The sequence below is a fragment of the Rhinopithecus bieti genome, unplaced genomic scaffold (assembly GCF_001698545.2).
Source record: "Rhinopithecus bieti isolate Rb0 unplaced genomic scaffold, ASM169854v2 scaffold_11380, whole genome shotgun sequence".
In the NCBI taxonomy this organism is placed as follows: Eukaryota; Metazoa; Chordata; class Mammalia; order Primates; family Cercopithecidae; genus Rhinopithecus; species Rhinopithecus bieti.
In genome coordinates, this window is record NW_016807225.1 from 3,987,963 (window position 1) to 4,009,256 (window position 21,294).

Genomic DNA, 21,294 nt, shown 5'->3' on the forward strand with positions numbered 1-21,294 from the left:
GCCACTGCACTCCAGCCCGGGCAACAGAGCAAGACTCCGTCTCAATCAGATGTGGTAGGCCCGGCATGGTGGCTCACGCCTATAATCCCAGCACTCTGGCAGGCCGAGGCGGGTGGATCACAAGGTCAGGAGATCGAGACCATCCTGGCTAACATGGTGAAACCCTGTCTCTACTAAAAATACAAAAACTTAGCTGGGTGTAGTAGTGCGCGCCTGTAATCCCAGCTACTTGGGAGGCTGAGGCAGGAGAATCGCTTAAACCCGGGAGGCAGAGGTTGCAGTGAACCAAGATCATGCCATTGCACTGCAGCCTGGGCGACAGAGTGAGATTCCATCTCAAAAAACAAACAAAAAAAATCAGATGTGGGCCAGGGACAGTGGCTCATACCTATAATCCCAGCACTTTAGGAGGCCAAGGCAGGCGATCACTTGAGGTCAGGAGTTTGACACCAGCCTGGCCAACAGGGTAAAACTCCATCTCTACTAAAAATTAGCCAGGCATGGTGGTTGGTGCCTTTAATCCCAGTACTAGGGAGGCTGAAGCATGAGAATCGCTTGAACCTGGGAGGTGGAGGTTGCAGTGAGCCAAGATTGCACCATTGCACTCCAGATTAGGCAACAGAGTAAGACTCCATCAAAAAAAAAAAAAAAAAAAAACCAAATGGACTCTGAAAAAGTATTAAGTACACAGCTAAGCAGTGAGACTGGGTGGGTAAGGAAGTCCGTTCTGTCAATCAGTTATGAGTACACTGAGTTAAGTCAGTAGTTCCCAAATATGGCTATAAAGTAGAATCACCTGCAGGGTTTATTAAAACTTGAGACCCCCGCTACTCCGCAGAAGACCTAATGAACAGAATCTCTGGGATAAAGCCTAGGAGTATGTCATTTTAACAAGCACCCCAAATGAGAATGAAATAGCCAGCCAAGCCTCAACCCCTGAAGAGCAGACCTATGTGGCCATGTGGGAATGCCTGCTGGATTTCCCAAGTATCTTCTCCTGGATTTCCGTTTCCAGATGCATGCTCATCTGAAAACAGTCTTACCTCATTCCCTCTCCAAACCGGCACTGAAGAGACAAACAAGTAGAGCCTTCATTAGTGATAAGAATCCTGGACATCTATCCCCGCCTCTTCTACTTACTTCCCACAGGTTCCCCACTCCAGCTGACTCGCTCCAGGTCATCATCATCATCATCATCATCCACGAAGTCCCGGAGGCTGTTCACCGCCCGCTTGGACTCCTTTAACTGCAGAGGGACACAAGGCCAGGGTGCTCAGGCAATCATCATTCCCCACCTCTCTTCTGACAATCAAGAAGGCTGAGGAATTGGGGCCTGGAGGTGGCCAACACTCACCCTTTGCAATCGAAAGCCTAGCATACTAGATATTTGCCAAGAAAACAAACTGATTTTTAGCCACACTACAGTCCAGTGGTAAAAGAATTAGGAGGAGTCAAAGTCACTTTTGAATTCTCATCATATTCCTGGCAGTGACTTGCTATGTAAACCTGAGTGAATTTATTCACCTCTCTAAAAATAAATGTTTCCCCAGTTGCAAAATTGACACAACAAAAATAAATCCTCCAATCCAGTTCATCTTTCAAAATAAAAAATATATATCACATGAATAAAAGACTTGAGGTTCTTTAGAAAAAAAAAAATGAAAGGATTAAATCATCTTTTTAAAAAGGTAAAGTAAAAAAGGCAGACAGCTGGATTTTACAATCCTTCTGGTTCTTTCCTGACCCTAATGAAGACATGGTCAAAAGCCAAGTTACCCAGACTGCAAGACAAAGGAATTTTAGAGTGGCACTGTGGAGAAGAGTACAAACTTCAGCAGTTGACCTACCTGTGAAAGCTCATCATCTTCATCGTCAAAGGTGAAAGCCTTGAACTTGGAGCTGTTCCAATACTCCTCCTCATCACCCTTTGTCCGATTCATCTACAGTGACAGGAAGACATACATCGTCCCTTTCTGGGTCTCTCCCTAAAGAGTTCCAAAGCTTTAACTGCTTCCAAAAATCAAGGATGCAGAAAAGGATCTGGTAAAACAAATATTGAACCTGCCATATAAAACCACATTCTTGGGTCTCCAACTGATCAAATCATACTTCTAATCTTCTAATTACCCAGAAGTAGTCATTTATTCTTAGAGCATCCACTTTGTCCAGGGCACTCTCTCAGGTGTTGTAAGATATATTAAAAAGTGCCAGAGACTGGGTACGGTGGCTCAGGCTTTTAATGCCAGCAATTTGGGAGGCCGAGGCGGGCAGATCGCCTGAGGTCAGGAGTTCGAGACCAGCCTGACCAACATGGAGAAACCCCGTCTCTACTAAAATACAAAATTAGCCGGGCATGGTGGTGCATGCCTGTAATCCCAGCTACTCGGGAGGCTGAGGCAGGAGAATCACTTGAACCCAGGAGGCGGAGGTTGCGGTGAGCTGAGATTGCACCATTGCACTTCAGCCTGGGCAACAAGAGCAAAACTCCATCTCAAAAAAAAAAAAAAAGTGTCAGACACGTTCCCACTTCTGAAGGACCGTACAACACAGCCAGGGCATTCAGCATAGGTATGTATTAAAAGCAACAGTGCAAGGCAGGCAGATGCTGTAAGAATCCATCACAAAACTTTGCTGAATACACAAGGAAGAGCAATCAAAACATGCACAAAATAGACAAAAATTGCATTCGCATTTTCAACAAATATTTATTGAGCACCATCTCTGAGGCACTGTTCTAGGTTCTGGGAATACTACAGTGAATAAAACTGACAAATATTCCACTCTCATAAATGCCTGAAAGAATGGAAAGCAAAGCAATTAAAAGAAGCAGAACTATCTCACCTAAATCTTCAAATTATGACTATTTGATTAACAACTGTTGGCCAAAATTTGGGAAATGAGGGCATGGCCAAGAAAAGCAAGTATATAAAGAAGTAGTCAAAAGACCACAAGTACCTGATACAACTACTATAAAATTCAATTTTGCCCTGCAAAAACAAGTTTTGCCCTAGAATTACAAACTAGGCAGGGCACAGTGGCTCACATCTGTAATCCCAGCACTTTGGGAGAGTGAGGTGGGAGGATTGCCTGGGTCCAAGTTCAAGGCTAGCCTGAGCAACACAGTAAAACTGTCTCTACAAAAGAAATGTAAAAACAAAACAAAAAACTAGCTGGACATGGTGATGTAGTCCCAACTACTTGGGAGGCTGAGGTGGAGGATCACCTGAGCTCAGGAGGTTGAGGCTGCCATGAGTTGAGGTTATACAACTGCACTCCAGCCTGGGTGACAGAGTGAGACCCTCCCTGTCTCCAAATAAGGAAAAAGAATTACAAACTAAACTATCAATGCCAACTGGATTAGAATGAAAACTATGATTTAAGCCAAGGACTAGGTACTAAAACTCCCACAGCACCAAAAATAATCGTAACGGCTAAACAGCATCAAGTTCTAAAAGAACCATTTGCTTTTCCTTTTAATAGCACCTTCATCAATAAAAGCTTGAGAAAAGCCTCATCATGGTAGACCTGTTGAGGCTTTTGATGGCCCTTAAAGATATTCTACTGTTACTTCCTGACTCTGTTTTCAACTCAGGGGATATAAGGATAGCAAGGGTATTGTGGGAATTTTCTACTTTCTGGTTCCTTCCCACAGCAGACATCGCTAATTGATTTCTACTGGAACAGTGTTGCTTAAAAATCCTTTTCTGTATTTAATTTTAGGGAGATAAACCAAAAATGCTGGTAGACACCATGAAATCATCCCACACAGACATTGTAGTCAGGCAACCTTGAGTTCAAATCCTGGTTTCTCTTAATTCTGAGCAAACTGGATAAATGTAAATGACTTTACTTTTAAGCTTTGGAGAAAATTATATCCTATCTCACAGGGTTGCAGGGAACATCTATAAAAGTGTCTAGCAGAAAGTAAATACTAAATGTTAATTCCTTTTAATATGGAATATCATACTGACATTTTTCTGTCTTGGTTTCCCCATCTGTAAAATGGGCATAACAGATGACCTATCTTAGAAATGGTTATGAGGAGTAAACCAGTTAATACATATAAAGTGCTTAGTGCCCGACCCAAAATTAACACTCAGTAGTAACTTTTATTATTAATACATCATCATAGTACCTTGGGAAAAGCTAAAAAAGAAAATATTTTTTAGCAATCCTAAAAATTAAAAAAAAAAAAAATTCTGAGTGGGCACAAATGCTGAAGATGTGCACAGAACATATAAATGTCTCTGGCACACATGTCAGTTCATAAATCTGTCATTCATTTGATCCTCAGAACAATCTTGTAAAGTAGGCCTGGGAGATTCCATTTCCATGTTACTCACGGGGAAAGTGAGGCACAAAAGAGTTCAGTATCAAAGCCACCTTGTTACGTGCTATTTCAAATTACAATCCAGGCTTTCTGGCTTCTAGACCATTTCTAGTGTCTTGCATGGTCCTTCTACCTATTTTTCACTCTCCGGAAAACTAGAGATCATTCCTTCACTATAGTAGTTATCTACAAATAGACATAGAATATGTCTAACGAACACAATAACCTGCCAGTGGATTTCTGGAAATATTTTAAACCACGCAATGGCAGTAGACACCTGCCATCAATTTGTATTTATAACGCCAAACGAGAAGCTAGGTTTACTTGACAAGTATAGATAACGATCTAATAGCTCTAGAGTTATAAAGTAATCAGGTACAATCTTAAGAGTGACAGGTGCTTCAACATGATTTAAAACACTTCAGAGGTTTAACTTTGTCGTCTCTCCTGTTTACTGACAGGCCACAAGGCAGGGTGAGAGATCTCAGGGGAGAACAGGAACTTTACAAAGGAAAACAGAAGGATCAGCAAGAAAACCACAACATCCTCCCTGCCTCAGAAAACTCCAAAAACCAGCTACTGAGAAAGTCAGACGTGGTGTCAATTATCTTCCGAGCCAGGAAGATACAGGTGAGGCTTGTGAACTGAGACCAGGGAACATGAGTTAAGCTAGGATGACTCTACGGGTGAACGTCCAGGAAGCCATGGATCTACCGCAGTCGTCAGAGCCCAGCGGATCCCTGGCAGAGTTAAATGCTCTTTCTGAACCAAATGTCCACTTCCGAACCAATCGTTGGTGCTTACTCGCAGCCCCATTCCCAAGCGTACTCCAGCGCCCAAGGGTCGCCCTGACTGAAAGAAGAGAATCAGGCCTGTGGTCGTAGGGTGTAGGATGCCTCCTAGAAGAGGGGGAAAGATCAAGATGCGGAGAGGCTGGACTCAGCCTGATAAGCGACCCAAGGGGCTTGGGACACCCTCACCTCTTACGCACAGAGCCCTCCCTCTCAGGACAGCGTCAGCCTCCGCCGCCGCTGGACCAGCCTCTCTTTTCAGGCTGTGCAGCTTAGAGAAGGGGGCAGAAAGGAATAATCGCGGGGCGGGGAGAAAACGCGAATAAAGAGGCCGCAGGGCATGCTGGAAGTTATAGTTTCTTCTGCCTCTGCTGTCAGGCGCTGTCCCGATGAACCACAAGGCTTCTTGACTACAGCCCCCAGAAACCCCATGCACTGTGCTAGGTCATTTCCTCTCCCTTCAGGGCGACCTTCCGCGGTTACCCAGCGGGTCACGTAAGAAGACTACAATTCCCATGAGGCTCAGCAAGGCCGATTTAGGGTCCAGGGAAACAATGAGACGTGTTCTTTGTTTTCCTATGGGTGAAGAATGGTTGTATGAGCAGTTGGGTTTCAGGACCGTTTTTGGGGAGAACCTGAGGGAGTCTGAAGGAACACTAAATCAGATGGAACCCACGGTGCGGCGAGTTGGGACGGAAGTAGCCGGTGGAAATGGGGAGGAGCCGGAAGTTAAAAAGGGGAGGGGGTGGAGGGAAAAGCAAGCCAGGAGGTGCTTGCGGCCGCTTCTAGTAGTTTCCAGGCGCTGCCGGGCGGCTGGCACTAAGCGGTCCTGAGGCTGTGGCTGCGGCAGCTCCGGAGCTGGTGGCGCCGCGATAGGAGAGCCGATGGCCAAGTGGGGTGAGGGAGACCCACGCTGGATCGTGGAGGAGCGGGCGGACGCCACCAACGTCAACAACTGGCACTGGTGAGGGCCAGCAAAGCAGGCTGGCCTTGGGAGACCTGCGGCCGGGCCAGGGTTTCAGGGTTCCTGGAACCTCGGACCGGACAGAGCTGGGGCTGAGGTAGCCCTGTCCGGAGATGGGGGCGGGTCCTTCCTGTGGCAGGGGTCCGTAGCCCCAGGCCTCTCCACTCCCCTGCCACCTTCTCAGTGCTTGAGGGGAGGGAGATGGACGTGGAGGGCAGCGCCCCAGAGGAGGGTTGTCAGAGAGACTGGGAGATAACGCCCTGGCTGCTGCATCCAGCCCAAGCAGGGAGGTGCTTACTACACGTGGCCAGAGGAGTCACTGAGCCTGGAACCTCTTTTGATTGTGTTGGGAGACAGCTGTGAAAGGCCTAAGGCCAGGGATCTGTAATTCCTGTTTTGCGACTTGCAGTAAAATTAAAAGTCATTCATAGGGGACCGCTGCAGCAGTCCCGCGGGAGATTGAGAACGTGTTGTGCAGGTGCTCAGAGCTCAGATAGCTGCGGCCTCTCACCCGGAACTGTCAGGTCAGGTGTGTTGAAACTCCAGGTTGCCGAGCAGCCGTGGTTTTATAACCTGAACGTTCTTAAAATACTGCCCTGCTTCATGAAATCTGCCCAAAGTAATGTTTCCTTACTTTTGAATTCCACTGAATTTTGTTCATAATGTTTGTATTGTACCGTTACTTTGTTGCAGCTTTTTTTGCTGTTGTTTTCTCTAATAGTTGATAAGTAGGAAGGCAGATAGTGATGTTTCTTTTCCATATCTTACTTTGTGTTCTCTCTTCTAACATGCAGAGTACTTGACCTAATTTTTGTTGTTTTGAAGCCCTGGACTTAACGTTTTTGTGGCCATCTAGGGGGCAGTGAATGTGTAGGAAGTTTATAATACAAGTGCGAATCTGATAGGTCAGAACACTGTGCCAGTGAGGTCAGGGTTATTGGTTTAATCCTTTCTGGGCCTTTTAGCTAAGTACTATTCTTCCATGGTCCAGTCTGTGTTCCTGATCAGAGCAGTATGTGCAGTTTTCCACTTGTTCAAATGGGGGCGCCATGTTAAAGTATCAAGTATTCTCCAGCACCATCATGCCGAGAAAGGAGAGCATCATTTTCCATTGAGTTTATACCATTCTCTACAGCAGCTGTCTTTGTTGACAGTGTGCAACCCCTTGTCTTCCTAAAAAAGGGTGACATGTTTGTGGACATACTGGAGTGGGACTGGGAGTTTTTGTGTTCCTTTCAAACTATTTGTCAGGCCTCCTTTAACCTCGTATTCTCTTGCATAGAGCAGTATATCCTCCATTTGACTGCTAGTTCATAGCTTTGTTTCTGCTTTGCAGGACGGAGAGAGATGCTTCAAATTGGTCCACGGATAAGCTGAAAACACTGTTCTTGGCAGTGCAGGTTCAAAATGAAGAAGGCAAATGTGAGGTGACGGAAGTGAGTAAGCTTGATGGAGAGGCATCCATTAACAATCGCAAAGGGAAACTTATCTTCTTTTATGAATGGAGCGTCAAACTAAACTGGACAGGTAAGTCTAAGCTGGGCTGTCAGAGAGATTAACTGTATTTTGTTTAACCTGTTAAGTAGCTGGAGAGAACAGTTTTGAGGAGTTACAAACGTTGAAGGGAGAAGGCAGATGTTGCTGCTTTGGAGTCCAATGTAAAGCAGTATTGGGTACTGAAATTTCTTTGCCATTGTGGGATGCTATATGGATTTCCTCTCTCTGGGTCTCATCAGTCCCACCCATGAAGTGGCTGGGCCACTGGATCTTTGGGCCTTGGTCTTTGTTGGAACACCTAAGGTGATATTTCTTCAGATTAGCTACATGTATCTTGTGAGTGATTTAAAAGGAGGAAAGAGGTGTTTTGTTTTGTTTTGTTTTGTTTTGGTCTTGATCTTTTTTTTTTTACACTCCTCAGTGTGAATCTAACAAATTAAAATGAAGCTTATGTGTGACACTAATTTGGGGCTGTTTTATCTCTCTTCTAGTTTTGTGTCCCTTCTGTATGACATTAGGAAAAAATTGAGGTCATGCGTATGCCCGTTTTGGACAGTCCTGACTGTTGAGAGCCTGAATGTAAAAAGGCAATAAAGTTAAAGGAGTATGAGATAGCTACTGTCTGTGTATGAGGCAAAGCATGAAATTTGTGCTTTGATAAACATTTCTGAAGTGAATAGTCATATCATAAAGAAGGGTGAAAGTAGATTTATCTGTCCTTGATTTTTGTTAATTTCTTTTTAAAGTACACTTGAAGCATAGTAGTATGGAAGGAATCTTTGGTGTCATCTTGCTCAGACCTCCTTTTTTTTTTTTTTTTTTTTTTGTTGGAGTCTCGCTCTGTCGCCCAGGCTGGAGTGCAGTGGCGCGATCTCGGCTCACTGCAACCTCCACTTCCTGGGTTCAACCACTTCTCCTGCCTCAGCCTCCCAGGTAGGATTACAGGTGCCTATTACAGGTGCCTGCCACCACGCCTGGCTAATTTTGTATTTTTATTAGAGACAGGTTTCACCATGTTAGTCAGGCTGGTCTTGAACTGTGTCTGGCTGACACTTTTTTTTTAAATATAGGGACTAAAAATTGGTAGCATAGTTTTGTGCACATTAAATGGTAAGAAATAGATAAATATAGGCCAGGCACGCTGGTTCACACGTGTAATCCCAGCACTTTGGGAGGCCAGGGCGGGCAGATCATGAGGTCAGGAGATTGAGACCATCCTGGCTGACACAGTGAAACCCCGTCTCTACTAAAAATACAAAAAATTAGCCGGGCGTGGTGGCGCGTATCTATAGTCCCAGCTACCCGGGAGGCGGAGGCAGGAGAGCCGCTTGAACCCAGGAGGTGGAGGTTGCAGTGATCTGAGATCGCAACATTGCACTCCAGCCTGGGCAACAGACTGAGACTCCATCTCAAAAGAAAATAAATAAATAAATAAAGACTACAGTAAATACGGTGCTTTACCATTAAAAAGACCTGAAGATTACTTGTGAAAGTGGGCATCAGAGCCAGGCACGGTGGCTCACGCCTGTAATCTCAGCACTTTGGGAGACCGAGGCAAGTGGATCAAGGTCAGGAATTGGACACACCTGGCCAACATGGTGAAAGCCCATCTCTACTAAAAAATACAAGAATTAGCTGGGCATGGTGGCACGCACCTGTAATCCCAGCTACTTGGGAGACTGAGGCAGAAGAATTGCTTGAACCTGGGAGGTGGAGGTTGCAGTGAGCCAAGATCGTGCCACTGCACTCCAGCCTGAGTGACAGAGCGAGACTGTCTTCGGGGGAAAAAAGTGGGCATCAGAAGGGTTGCAGCTTGAGGACTACTTTGGAATGGCAGAAGGAGAATCATCTACAATCAGAAGGAACATTACACTAGATGAGGATGGGTATGGCTCACAATACATGCTGTAAACCGAGGTCATTGGCAGATAGGTGTTTGAGATATGTGTGTTTTATGTATCCTATGTAGTTGGGTGAGGCTTTCCGTATTCACCTAGTGTTTCTCATGGATGGAGTCACATATAAGCAAATGTGAACTTCTCGTTATAATCAAATTGTTCCCTAATATCTCAGTTGCACTGAAATAAATTGATATTTTCAAAAGAAGTTTCTAGCAGAACTACTGGCTTTTGACCCAAGTTCTTACGGTATAACTCATGCTAATACCAAATCTGTAGCTCTTTGTCCCACTTTGTAATAACATAGTTGGTTTCCAGTAACCTGGTGAGGAAAAGACATTTCTTTTGGGGGTGCGGGTGTTGACTGCATCTGGCATGTGGCATTCTCAGAATAAAGAGGATCAGTTCAGCCATCCAAAAGCAGCAGAAGTGAGGTCGCAGTTAGGAGCCTGGAGCAGAGACCTTTCCTGCCTAGGAGTGGACTAATGACATTGCATTGGTTTTGACAGGTACTTCTAAGTCAGGAGTACAGTACAAAGGACATGTGGAGATCCCCAATTTGTCTGATGAAAACAGCGTGGATGAAGTGGAGGTTCGTGCTTCCTAACTCCTAATCTGAGTCCTCTATATCCTCTTATTCTCAGATGAGAAAAGTGACCTGTCATTGAGGATTCATAGTGCAGGCTTGGTCCAAGCATTCAGAACCCGAGTCTGCAGATACTTGCTAGGCGTGTGGTGCCACTGAAAACTTCCAGAGCAATTTGCACTTCTTTAATTTCTTCACTTTAGCTAGTGACATGGGTTCTAACTAACATTAGCCATTTGACAGAGAGGACTCAAGAAGGAACACTAATGGGGATTGTACGAATATCGCAGTACTCATGCATTTCCTTTGGAAGTGTCAGCAGTTACGTGATTGCTCAGCCCCACATTCCATAATGAGGGTGCCCCTCAAGTTATTTACCACCTACTTCTCATCTTTCACTCAGATTAGTGTGAGCCTTGCCAAAGATGAGCCTGACACAAATCTCGTGGCCTTAATGAAGGAAGAAGGGGTGAAACTTCTCAGAGAAGCAATGGGAATTTACATCAGCACCCTCAAAACAGGTATCCCTTGAGTAGTTCTATATGCCTTAAGGAGGTAGTTTCCACCTGTTAGACTGTGGTTAAGGGCCTGGACAGTCCTTTCTTTGACAAATGGGTAAAGATTTGTGGGGAGGGGGCTTATTTCATCTTAAAGTCAGTCCATAAGCTCGGAGTAAGGGAAGGATCTGGAGCTGTGTTGTCTAATACTGTTGGTTGAGCATTTGAGATGTGGTTAGACCAAACCGAGATGTGCTGTGAGGGCCAGGCACAGCGGCTCACACTTGTAATCCCAGCACTCTTGGAGGCTGAGGTGGGCTGATTGCCTGAGCTCAGGAATTCGAGACCAGCCTGGGCAACATGCCGTCCTACAAAAATACAAAAATTAGCTGGATACGGTGGTAAGCACCTGTAGTCCCAGCTACTGGGAAGGCTGAGGTGGGAGAATGGCTTGAGCCCAGGAGGCAGGGAGGTTGCAATGAGCTGAGATCATGCCTCTGCACTCCAGCCTGGATGACCAAAAAACACAAGAGATGTGCTGTGAGTATAAATTACACTATGGGCTGGGTGCGGTGGCTCACGCCTGTAATCCCAGCACTTTGGGAGGCCAAGGTGGGCAGATCACCTGAGGTCGGGAGTTCAAGACCAGCCTGACCAACGTGGAGAAACCCCATCTCTACTAAAAATACAAAATCAGCCGGGCATGGTGGCGCATGCCTGTAATCCCAGCTACTCAAGAGGCTGAGGCAGGAGAATCGCTTGAACCTGGGAGGTGGAGGTTGCGGTGAGTCGAGAACATGCCATTGCACTCCAGCCTGGGCAACAGAGTGAGACTCCCTCTCAAAAAACAAATTATATTTGAGGCTCACATTATATTTCTTTTTTTTTTTTTTTTTTTTTTTTTTTTTTTTTTGAGATGGAGTCTCGCTCTGTCACCCAGGCTGGAGTGCAGTGGCCGGATCTCAGCTCACTGCAAGCTCCGCCTCCCGGGTTTACACCATTCTTCTGCCTCCACCTCCTGAGTAGCTGGGACTACAGGCACCCGCCACCTCGCCCGGCTAGTTTTTTGTCTTTTTTAGTAGAGACCAGGTTTCACCATGTTAGCCAGGATGGTCTCGATCTCCTGACCTCGTGATCCGCCCGTCTCGCCTCCCAAAGTGCTGGGATTACAGGCTTGAGCCACCGCGCCCGGTGAGGCTCACATTATATTTCTAATGGACAGCGCTAATCTAAAGACTTGGCATCGCTGGACTCATTACTTAAATACAGTCTGGACTATCTTTGATATGCATTCTCCAGGGATATTTAGATGGTTAGAATAGAAGTCAGCTCAGCTTTCCCCTGGGATTCCATTTCTGCCAGTGTGTTGTGATCTTGGTGTTGGAATATGTGTAATAACCATCAAAGAAGATGATAGAAGGTGATAGACACCTTTTGGGGGAGGACCAGTACTCCAGTGCCATAACTAGTTGTGGAGGAAAGACACTAACCATGCATCCATGGGTGCTGGGTAGATTACCCACTCTTGAAGTCATCAAAGTGCCACAGCGTTCATGCCATCCTTCCATAGCAGACCTCACATGCACTTAATATGTTATAATGTTTCCAGTTGAGTCAGGAGGATAAGCTTTTAAAAATAATCCCAGTGGCTGGGCGCGGTGGCTTATGCCTGTAATCCCAGCACTTTGGGAGGCTAAGGCCAGTGGATCACGAGGTCAGGAGATCGAGACCATCCTCGCCAACATGGTGAAACCCTATCTCTACTAAAAATACAAAAATTAGCCGGGCATGGTGGCACTTGCCTGTAATCCCAGCTACTCGGGAGGCTGAGGCAGGAGAATAGCTTGAACCAGGGAGTTGGAGATCACAGTGAGCTGAGATTGCGCCACTGCACTCCAGCCTGGCGACAGAGCAAGACTCCATCTAAAAAAAAAAAGATAATCCCAGTGAACATACTATATTCTATAGCATATACCCCCATACCAGTCTGGCATAGACCAAAAGTAAAGATGTAAAAATAGCCTCTTCCTTTTCTGATCATAACCTCATTCTGTAGTAGGATGGCTATGTTTGTCAAGCTGTAATGAAACTCCAGATCTCAGCTCCTAAGAAATAACTTCCATGAGCTGGAATTTTATCTTTTCAGAGTTCACCCAGGGCATGATCTTACCTACAGTGAATGGAGAGTCAGTAGACCCAGTGGGGCAGCCAGCACTGAAAACTGAGGAGCATAAGGTAAATGGTTTTCTCCCGGGGTGGGAGACTGTCTGCAAAGGAACTTGAGAGACCGCCTTCTTAATCCCACATGTCAGCTCTTTGTGTCCCTAACCTCTAAGCCAGAGCAGCTTGTGATCTGCTCATGGTGCTTTTTTAGAGTCCCTGCAATATGCATTCGTTCACCCATTTTAACCTGGTTTTAATTTGTTTATCACAGACCCCTAGAGCAAGTAGAAGCCATCAGACAGTTAAAAGTCTGACTCTTGATTGCATTTAGCACCAATTAGGAGGTTATGAACAAAGGATGGTCTTCATCTATATAAGTCTTCAGCCTAATTGGTGTGTTGATATCTCAGACTTCGATATTAGAGGTCCCATCAGGAAATGGAGTTACATCCTTGTCTTCACCCAGTCTCTCCAATTTACAGGGCAAGCAAGTACTTTATCTGGAGATGGAAGTTTGTGGTTCAAGCTCAGCACTTGGTTTAGAGCCCTGTTGCTCTTTTGTCAGCATAGCAAAGTGGATACTCTAGCAGTGGGGAGAAAACTGCTTCCAGCTATTTAAGCATAGAAATTGTTTGAGAATTATACTGAGCTCTTAAAAAATATCTCAATGATTTGATTTGTTATTTGACTATCAGGGTCTTCCTTGTAGAGTGGTTATTTTTACTGGGAATTGAGGATGTTTGCAGAAACATTACCCTCATGACTAAAACACCTGCACACTCAAATTCCCTTCAAACCCCTTGGAATAATTAGCCTTGGAGGTGAAAATTTTTTTGAGAATGAATGGTACAACTGTCTCTGAAGCCACGTTGACTGAGGTTGTATCATTACTCTGTACTGACTGTTTTCACTGCCACTTTCACAGGCTAAGCCTGCTCCTTCAAAAACCCAGGCCAGACCTGTTGGAGTCAAAATCCCCACTTGTAAGATCACTCTTAAGGAAACCTTCCTGACGTCACCAGAGGAGCTCTACAGAGTGTTGACCACCCAAGAGGTAAGTCAGTCTTGTCCTTCAGGCCTCATGCCATCTGCCCTTAGTGTGCAGAAGAGGTGCTCACAGCTGGAGCCATGAGGCCTTCATCAAAGTGAATTTTCCCTCCCTCTATTCTTTTTTTTTTTTTTGAGACGGAGTCTCGCTGTCACCCGCCCAAGCTGTAGTGCAGTGGCGCGATCTCGGCTCACTGCAACCTCTGCCTGCCGGGTTCAAGCGATTCTCCTGCCTCAGCATCCCAAACAGCTGGTACTATAGGCATGCACCATCATGCCCAGCTAATTTTTATATTTTTTAGTAGAGATGGGGTTTCACCATATTTTTCAGTAGAGATGGGCTGATCTCAAACTCCTGACCTCAAGTGATCTGCCCACCTCAGCCTCCCAAAGTGCTGGGATTACAGGCGCAAACCACTGTGCCCAGCCATATTTATTTATTTTAAAAACAAAAGACCTGGTCTTGCTATGTTGCCCAGACTAGCCTTGAACTCCTGGGCTCAAGTGATCCTCCTTCCTCAGCCTCCTGAGTAACTGGGACTACAAGTGCACACTACCATGCCTGTTCTAGTTTTGGGTCATATAAGTACAAACCACTGAGTGAATCTTACCAGAAAAGTGAATGGCCATTCTTGGTTACTCTGTAGCACAGAAGAATTCCTGGCTTCTTTCTGTTGCACAGCTGACTTGTACCATTCTGCTGCTATAGTGTGGAGGTGAGAAACATGATTGTATTCAGCTTTATTATCTGATAGTAAAGGTGGTTAGGATACGTGGAAGTGCCCACATACTCTAGGACAAAATTCCAAGATCTTATTTTTTAAACAAAAATGCAAATACAGCCATAAATTAAGAGGTACCATGTAGTATATGGGTGTTAGTATGTCTGTGTGCCTGCACTCAAAATACTCTCATGATCTGTCCCCCTTAGAAAACCAAGAACTGGAGAAGCAGTTAAATGGACACAGACTTCAGTTGAATCTCTTCTTCCAAACTAGCTAAAGTTTTCAGAGTTTTAAAATACTTTTGTATGGGAGGATTCCTGACATTTTAACCTTCTGTTCCTTTTAATTTTTTACCATGTATTTGTATTACCTACTTAAAAAAATGGTAAAGTCTTTTTAAAAGTAAAAGTGGCACTGTTGAGTAATCGAACACAGCAAAATGGTACTGATTTGATATATATGGAGTAGGCCAGGGACAGTGGCTCACACCTCTAATCCTCACACTTTGGGAGGCTGAGGCGGGTGAATTGCTTGAGCCCAGGAGTTTGAGACCAGCCTGGCCAACATGGTGAAGCCATCTATACAAAAAATACAGAAATTAGCCAGTGTGGTGGTACACACCTGTAGTCCCAGCTCCTCAGGAGGCTGAGGTGGAAGGATCACCTAAGCTTAGGAGGTTGGGGCTGCAGTGAGCCATGATCATGCCACTGCACTTTGGCCTGGGCAACAGAGCGAGACCCATCTCAAAAAAAAAATAAAAGGGCTGGGCGCGGTGGCTCACGCCTGTAATCCCAGCACTTTGGGAGGTCAAGACCGGTGGATCTGGAGGTCAGGAGTTCAAGACCAATCTGGCCAAGATAGTGAAACCCCATCTCTACTGAAAATACAAAAAATTAGCCAGCGTGGTGGCACATGCCTGTAATCCCGGCTACTCCGGAGGCTGAGGCAGAGAATTGCTTAAAACCTGGACAGGCGGAGGTTGCAGTGACCTGAGATCATGCCACTGCACTCCAGCCTGGGTGACAGAGTGAGACTCCGTCTCGAAAAAAAAAAAAAGATGTATGGCATAGATCTTCTTTGGGACACGTTCTCAGAAATGAAAATAGAAGTCTCAAACATTTACTTGAGAATTTTCTTTCATAAGCTCATTATCATATCTTTCTGAACCATATACTATTTTAAATAAATAAAAGTAAATGGGTCCAAAGTAATGGCATCATCGGATCAGAAAGAATTCCCGAAGCAAGTCCTGGCTGGTAGTAGAACAGAATAGAGGGACACCTTGGACCCGCCTGTGGGGCAGACTGGCGGAAATGAGAGTTGAGACATGCAGCCTTCAGCTGGCATTTGTCCCCGGGTCCCACTGAGAGCCATGTATCTTCTGCCTCTTTTTTTTTTTTTTTCCTGCAGCTGGTGCAGGCCTTTACCCATGCTCCCGCAACATTAGAAGCAGACAGAGGTGGAAAGTTCCACATGGTAGATGGCAACGTTTCTGGGGAATTTACTGATCTGGTGAGTACCTGCCGGCCCTAGACTTGGGTTGTTGCGTCTGTCTGGTCAGCCGAGTGACATTTCTCTTGTTTCTCAACTCTATAGGTAAAGTTTAAGGCTTTAATCTCTTTGGTTAATAAAACATTTTGTTCTTCAAAAAAAGGCCATGATTTGAACTCTCTTGCAAGTAGTACAATTGCACAGACGGTGGACTCCGTATGAAGGGCAGATGACTGATCCTAGCTAGGACTGGGTGCGTTGTAGTATATAATGTAGACTGAGCTGTTTGATTATTTTAGGTCCCTGAGAAACATATTGTGATGAAGTGGAGGTTTAAATCTTGGCCAGAGGGTAAGTAAACATATATATTGCCATTACCCCCAGAACTTTCTCTCTTTGCTGTAGTTTTTTGTTTTTTTGGTTTGTTTTTTGGAAACAGGGTCTCACTGTCACCCAGGCTAGAGTGCAGTGGCATAATCACAGCTAACTGCAGCCTTAACCTCCCAGACCCAAACGATCCTCCCGCTTCAGCTTCCCAAGTAGCTGAGACTACGTGTACCACCACGCCAGTTTTTTTTTTTTTTTAATTACTTTTTTTGTAGAGATGGGGTCCCACTACATTGCCCAGGCTAGTCTTGAACTCCTGGGCTCAAGTGATCCTCCTGCCTCAGCCTCCCAAAGTACTGGGATTACAGGTTGCCCAAGTAGCTGGGATTACAGGCGCGTGCCACTACACTCACCTAAGTTTTGTAATTTTAGTAGAAACGGGGTTTCACCATGTTAGCCAGGCTGGTCTGGAACTCCTGGCCTCTGGTGATCCGCCCATCTCAGCCTCCCAAAGTGCTGAGATGACAAGTATGAACCACCACACCCAGCCAGGTTGCCTCAGTCTTAAACTCAGATGGAAACCCTAGATATGAAACCTCCATCCCCTCTGCCTTTCCCAGGGCACTTTGCCACCATCACCTTGACCTTCATCGACAAGAATGGAGAGACTGAGCTGTGCATGGAAGGTCGAGGCATCCCTGCTCCTGAGGAAGAGCGGACGCGGCAGGGTTGGCAGCGGTACTACTTTGAGGGCATTAAACAGACCTTTGGCTATGGCGCACGCTTATTTTAGGGCCAGCGGCAGGGGACTTCAGCCTCCTGGACACTTCAGTCCAGCCCTCTCCTGACTGGGACTTGCGACTCACAGGATTGCATCGTCCCAGCCGCTAACTTGGGGCCAGGGCCCCTCCCCTCCACATATACCTTGGGTTTGTGCATGTTTTCTTCTGGGTGGGTTCAGAGGGCAATTTCTCTTTTATGTGTACATATGCTAAATAAACATAATTTAAAAAACATGCGTGTCTGGAACCTGTGTTGATTGGCTGGTATTGAGAACTCCCTCAAAGGTTCTGAATTCAAAAAAGGATGGGGTGGATAGCCTTGTCTCTATTCTGGATAAGTGTGGGTAATTAAGAGGCACAGCGCCTGCTTCTCACTACCAGGCATTCCTGAGCTAGTCTTTCTTCCTGGTAAATAGTTCCTGCCTTTTTACCCATAAAAGTAGGGGAGGGTTGGTACTTGGGTAGAGAGTGCTAACAAACACTATACCTCTACTGCCAGTGCAGCTGACTTCTCACTTTGCACTGCCCATAGCCTCTTACCCTCTTGCAAGGATAAGTGATCACCAGATGCTGCTTTGGGATATGGAAAGGTGGGAGATTCCTAACTTGTGGCAGCTTCTGTTATGTTGCATAGTTACTGAGTACCAGACACTACATTAACTCATTTGATCTCCATGATATGAAGTAGGTACTGTTGTCATTTGTTTTACACGAACTTAAGTCTTGGCTTTTAAATACATGTATTTTACGTATAGCCAGGTGCAGTGGCTCAGGCCTATAGTCCCAGCACTTCAGGAGGCTGAGGCAGGTAGTTCGCTTGAGGCCAGGAGTTTGAGACCAGCCTGGCCAACATGGCGAAACCCCATCTCTACTAAAAATACCAAAATTAACCAGTGTGGTGGCGCATGCCTGTAATCCCAGCTACTCTAGAGGCTGAGGCACGAGAATAGCTTGAGCCCAGAAGGTGTGAGCCAAGATTGCACCACTGCACTCAAGCCTGGGTGACAGAGTAAGACTGTCTCAAAAAATGAAAAAAAAAAATATTTTACATACGTATTTGCTACAGGCGAGCCTTGGATTTCTTAACACCCAGATTGAACAATTAAGCAGAGTTGAGATTTGCAACAAGGACTGTAACTGCAACAAGGACTGTAACTGCAGAGCCCATACTCAGGAAATTGTTTATTTAACAATATGTGGTACCATTAAGTTTGCTGGGCACTGACCATGAGCCAAGTGTTGGGGATATAGTGGATTCAGACTGCCACATTGCAGGAAGAGGTATCGGTACCTAAACAGGGAGAGTCACTCCTGGACAAGCCTCGCCCTGACTTCCTGCACCCCAGCGTGGGTCAGTGCTTTCTAAGCCAGACACTACCTCCTACAACTACAGCTATTTCCTTCGTCTATTTTTTGCCTGTTTTATTGGGTGGCAGCAAGACCTTGCAGGCTAAAACTGGTTAAAGCAGAGTGCAAGATCTGGTTCATTTACATTTCCCAAAGCCATCTTTGGCTTGAATTATAGGAGTGCTGGGCTGAACTAATCTACATCTAGTTTGACATTACATCTGCCTCCTGGGGTCCAAAATGACGCCTTTTGCTGAAGAACCTGGACTCTAGCTTGAATCAAATCAACAGGCCCTTCCTAACAGACTCCTCCTAACACAGAGACCATTAAAAAATGAGCCTTTGGCTGGGCGCAGCGACTCACGTTTGTAATCCCAGCACTTTGGGAGGCCGAGGCAGGCAGATCACAAGGTCAGGAGTTCGAGACCAGCCTGGCCAACATGGCGAAACCCCATCTCTACTAAAAATACAAAAATTAGCCAGGCATAGTGGCAGGCACTTGTAATCCCAGTTACTTGGGAGGCTGAGGCAGGAGAATTGCTTGAACCTGGGAGGCAGAGGTTGCAGTGAACCGAGACCAAGCCACTGCACTCCAGCCTGGACGACAGATGAAGACTCTGTCTCAAAACAAAACAAAAACAACAACAAAAAAGAGCCCTTCCGACCGGGCGCGGGGGCTCACGCCTGTAATCCCAGCACTTTGGGAGGCCAAGGCGGGTAGATCACCTGAGGTCAGGGATTCAAGACCAGCCTGGCCAACATGGTGAAACCCCATCTCTACTAAAAATACAAAAATTAGCCAGGTGTGGTGGCAGATGCCTGTAGTCCCAGCTACTCAGGAGGCTGAGTGGGAGAATTGCTTGAACCCAGGACACGGAGGTTGCAGTGAGCCAAGATCATGCCGTTGATTGCATTCCAGTCTAGGCAACTGAGCAAGACTCCGTCTCAATGAAAAAAAAAAGAAAAAGAGAAAGAAAACATAAGGCTTTTCATACACATCTGGATGGAAAGTTACCAGTTCCAGAACACTTAGAATCAATCAAGTAGAGATGACCAATATGTTCGTTAAACCCAAGGCACCAGGCTAAGTGCCTGCCATGTGACGTGTGCAATTGCCGTTACATGCCAGTATTGATGGTTATTCAATTCTTACCATTGCCATTTTACTGATAACATTTTGGTTAGCCATCTGAACCTTTTTAGCAGATGGTATAGCTAGAAATAAAACTGTGGACTTTGACTTGTGTTTGAATGGTAAAAGTTCCCCACTTCCTAACAAATTGGGTGAACATCCTTATCTGTAGAATGTGTATAATAGGTGCCTTGTGAGAGTGTTCGAGATGGTACATGTGGAAACACTAGCACCTGGTGTCATTTAGCAAATAGTCCCTGCTGAGTCCATTCAAAAGCCCAAGTGTTTTCCCTTAAGCCAGAATGCTATTTTGAAAAGCTGGCTAATTTAGTCCAAATTGCATATCTTGGGCTAAGAGCTCTCCCTGCCTGAGAGGAAGAACAATGCACAAAAGTCAACTCCATTCCTAGAGATTCTTACTCAGTGGGTGTGGGGTGTGGCTCATAAACAGAGTTTAATAAATATCCCAGGTGATTCTAATATCAGGGATGCACTTTGAGAAGCACCTCAACATGTTAAGTAAACTTCATTGTAAAGAAGGAGGCATAGCAGCACATTTGTGTCCCTTTTAGACTAATGGGGCAAAGGATCTAATCATTCTGTCTTCCAAGAGACAGGTCAGCAGACTCCTGCTGTTGGTTACCTAAAACTCTAGGAAGAATTCAATCTGACCAGCCTTGCCTAGCCTAGGGCCATTTGCGAGGCAAACCAGAGGGGGTAAAATTGGGCAAAACCATCTTGGTTGCTGGGGTGGCTGTTAAGGTAGAAACAGTCAGTGGTATTCATGCTGGATTCATGACCACGGATGAACTCCTGGTGTTGGGGACAGGAAGAACAGCTAGCCAAGCCAGTGATGTGACTGACACCGGAACAGAACGGAGTGGAGGGACCCTCTCTGGTTTCATGGGCTTCCTCTGGGCTCTGATACCAGCTACTCTGGAAACCCTCCCTTCATAAGGCTCACTGCTCCCGCCGTTGGCACTGCTCCTCACACACAGGTGCTCCTAAAGCCAGCTGCCACCTGCGCAGTGTCTTTCTCCTTTGCATTGCTTGAATAAACATAATTTCATAGCTGACCCACTCCCCAGCCCCTTTAGTTTCTCTCATCTGTGGCCTGACATGGCAGCGATTTAGCATGCCACTTTAAAGGTACAGATTTAAAATGGGGTTGGCTAAATTCAGTATGAGTAATAGAAAACCATTAGCTACAGATTAAGACAGTATGTTTAAAAGGCAAGGTGAGTTATATTAGAAAGGAGGGGAATTAGCAGTTTCCTTTGAAAGCAGACTCTGGGATTACTCTGTCTTGTTACTTTTAGAAGTTTCTGCTGAAAAATAATTAGCCTCAAGCTGGGTACAGTGGCTCATGCCTGTAATCCCAGCATTTTAGGAGGCCAAGGCAAGTGGGCTGCTTGAGCTCGGGTGTTTGAGACCAGCCTGGGCAACAGGGCGAAACCCCATCTCTACCAAAAATACAAAAAAAAAAAAGCCAGGTGTGCTGGTGTGGGCCTGTGGTCCCAGCTACTTAGGAGGCTGAGGTGAGAGGATCACTTGAGACTGGGAGGCGGAGGTTACAGTGAGCCGAGATCGCGCCACTGCACTCCAGCCTGGGCAACAGATGGAGACTCTGTCTCAAAATAATAATAATAATTAATCTTATTGAATTCCTTAGACAAGAGAAAGGGAGTAAGCATGGCTCCCATCTGGTAGCCCGAAA

The 21,294-nt window shown here is 45.7% G+C and overlaps 2 protein-coding genes across 4 annotated transcripts in view; one reads left to right on the plus strand and one right to left on the minus strand.

The window, feature by feature from the left end:
• The window catches only part of VIPAS39 (VPS33B interacting protein, apical-basolateral polarity regulator, spe-39 homolog), a 33,083-nt gene extending 27,490 nt beyond the window's left edge, over window positions 1–5,593 (minus strand). Inside the window, exons 1-3 of the mRNA XM_017880637.1 lie at window positions 5,311–5,593; window positions 1,848–1,940; window positions 1,141–1,246 (exon numbers count right to left, since the gene is read on the minus strand). Coding sequence (XP_017736126.1) covers window positions 1,141–1,246; window positions 1,848–1,940 — 199 coding nt within the window. The 5' untranslated portion in view covers window positions 5,311–5,593. The remainder of the gene's footprint in view (window positions 1–1,140; window positions 1,247–1,847; window positions 1,941–5,310) is intronic.
• Window positions 5,594–5,690: 97 nt separating this feature from the next.
• Window positions 5,691–17,332, plus strand: AHSA1 (activator of HSP90 ATPase activity 1). 3 transcript variants are annotated; one of them, XM_017880645.1, is made up of 9 exons: window positions 5,691–5,798; window positions 7,422–7,612; window positions 9,990–10,072; window positions 10,470–10,587; window positions 12,710–12,798; window positions 13,652–13,780; window positions 15,909–16,010; window positions 16,289–16,340; window positions 16,937–17,332. In XM_017880645.1, the coding sequence occupies exons 4-9, from the start codon at window positions 10,521–10,523 to the stop codon at window positions 17,107–17,109; spliced, it is 612 nt and encodes a 203-aa protein (XP_017736134.1). In that variant the 5' UTR covers window positions 5,691–5,798; window positions 7,422–7,612; window positions 9,990–10,072; window positions 10,470–10,520; the 3' UTR covers window positions 17,110–17,332. The 3 variants fall into 3 exon arrangements, with proteins under 3 accessions (XP_017736134.1, XP_017736131.1, XP_017736135.1); XM_017880642.1 differs by lacking the exon at window positions 5,691–5,798 and adding an exon at window positions 5,845–6,085; XM_017880646.1 differs by lacking the exon at window positions 5,691–5,798 and adding an exon at window positions 6,114–6,182.
• Window positions 17,333–21,294: the final 3,962 nt, after the last annotated feature.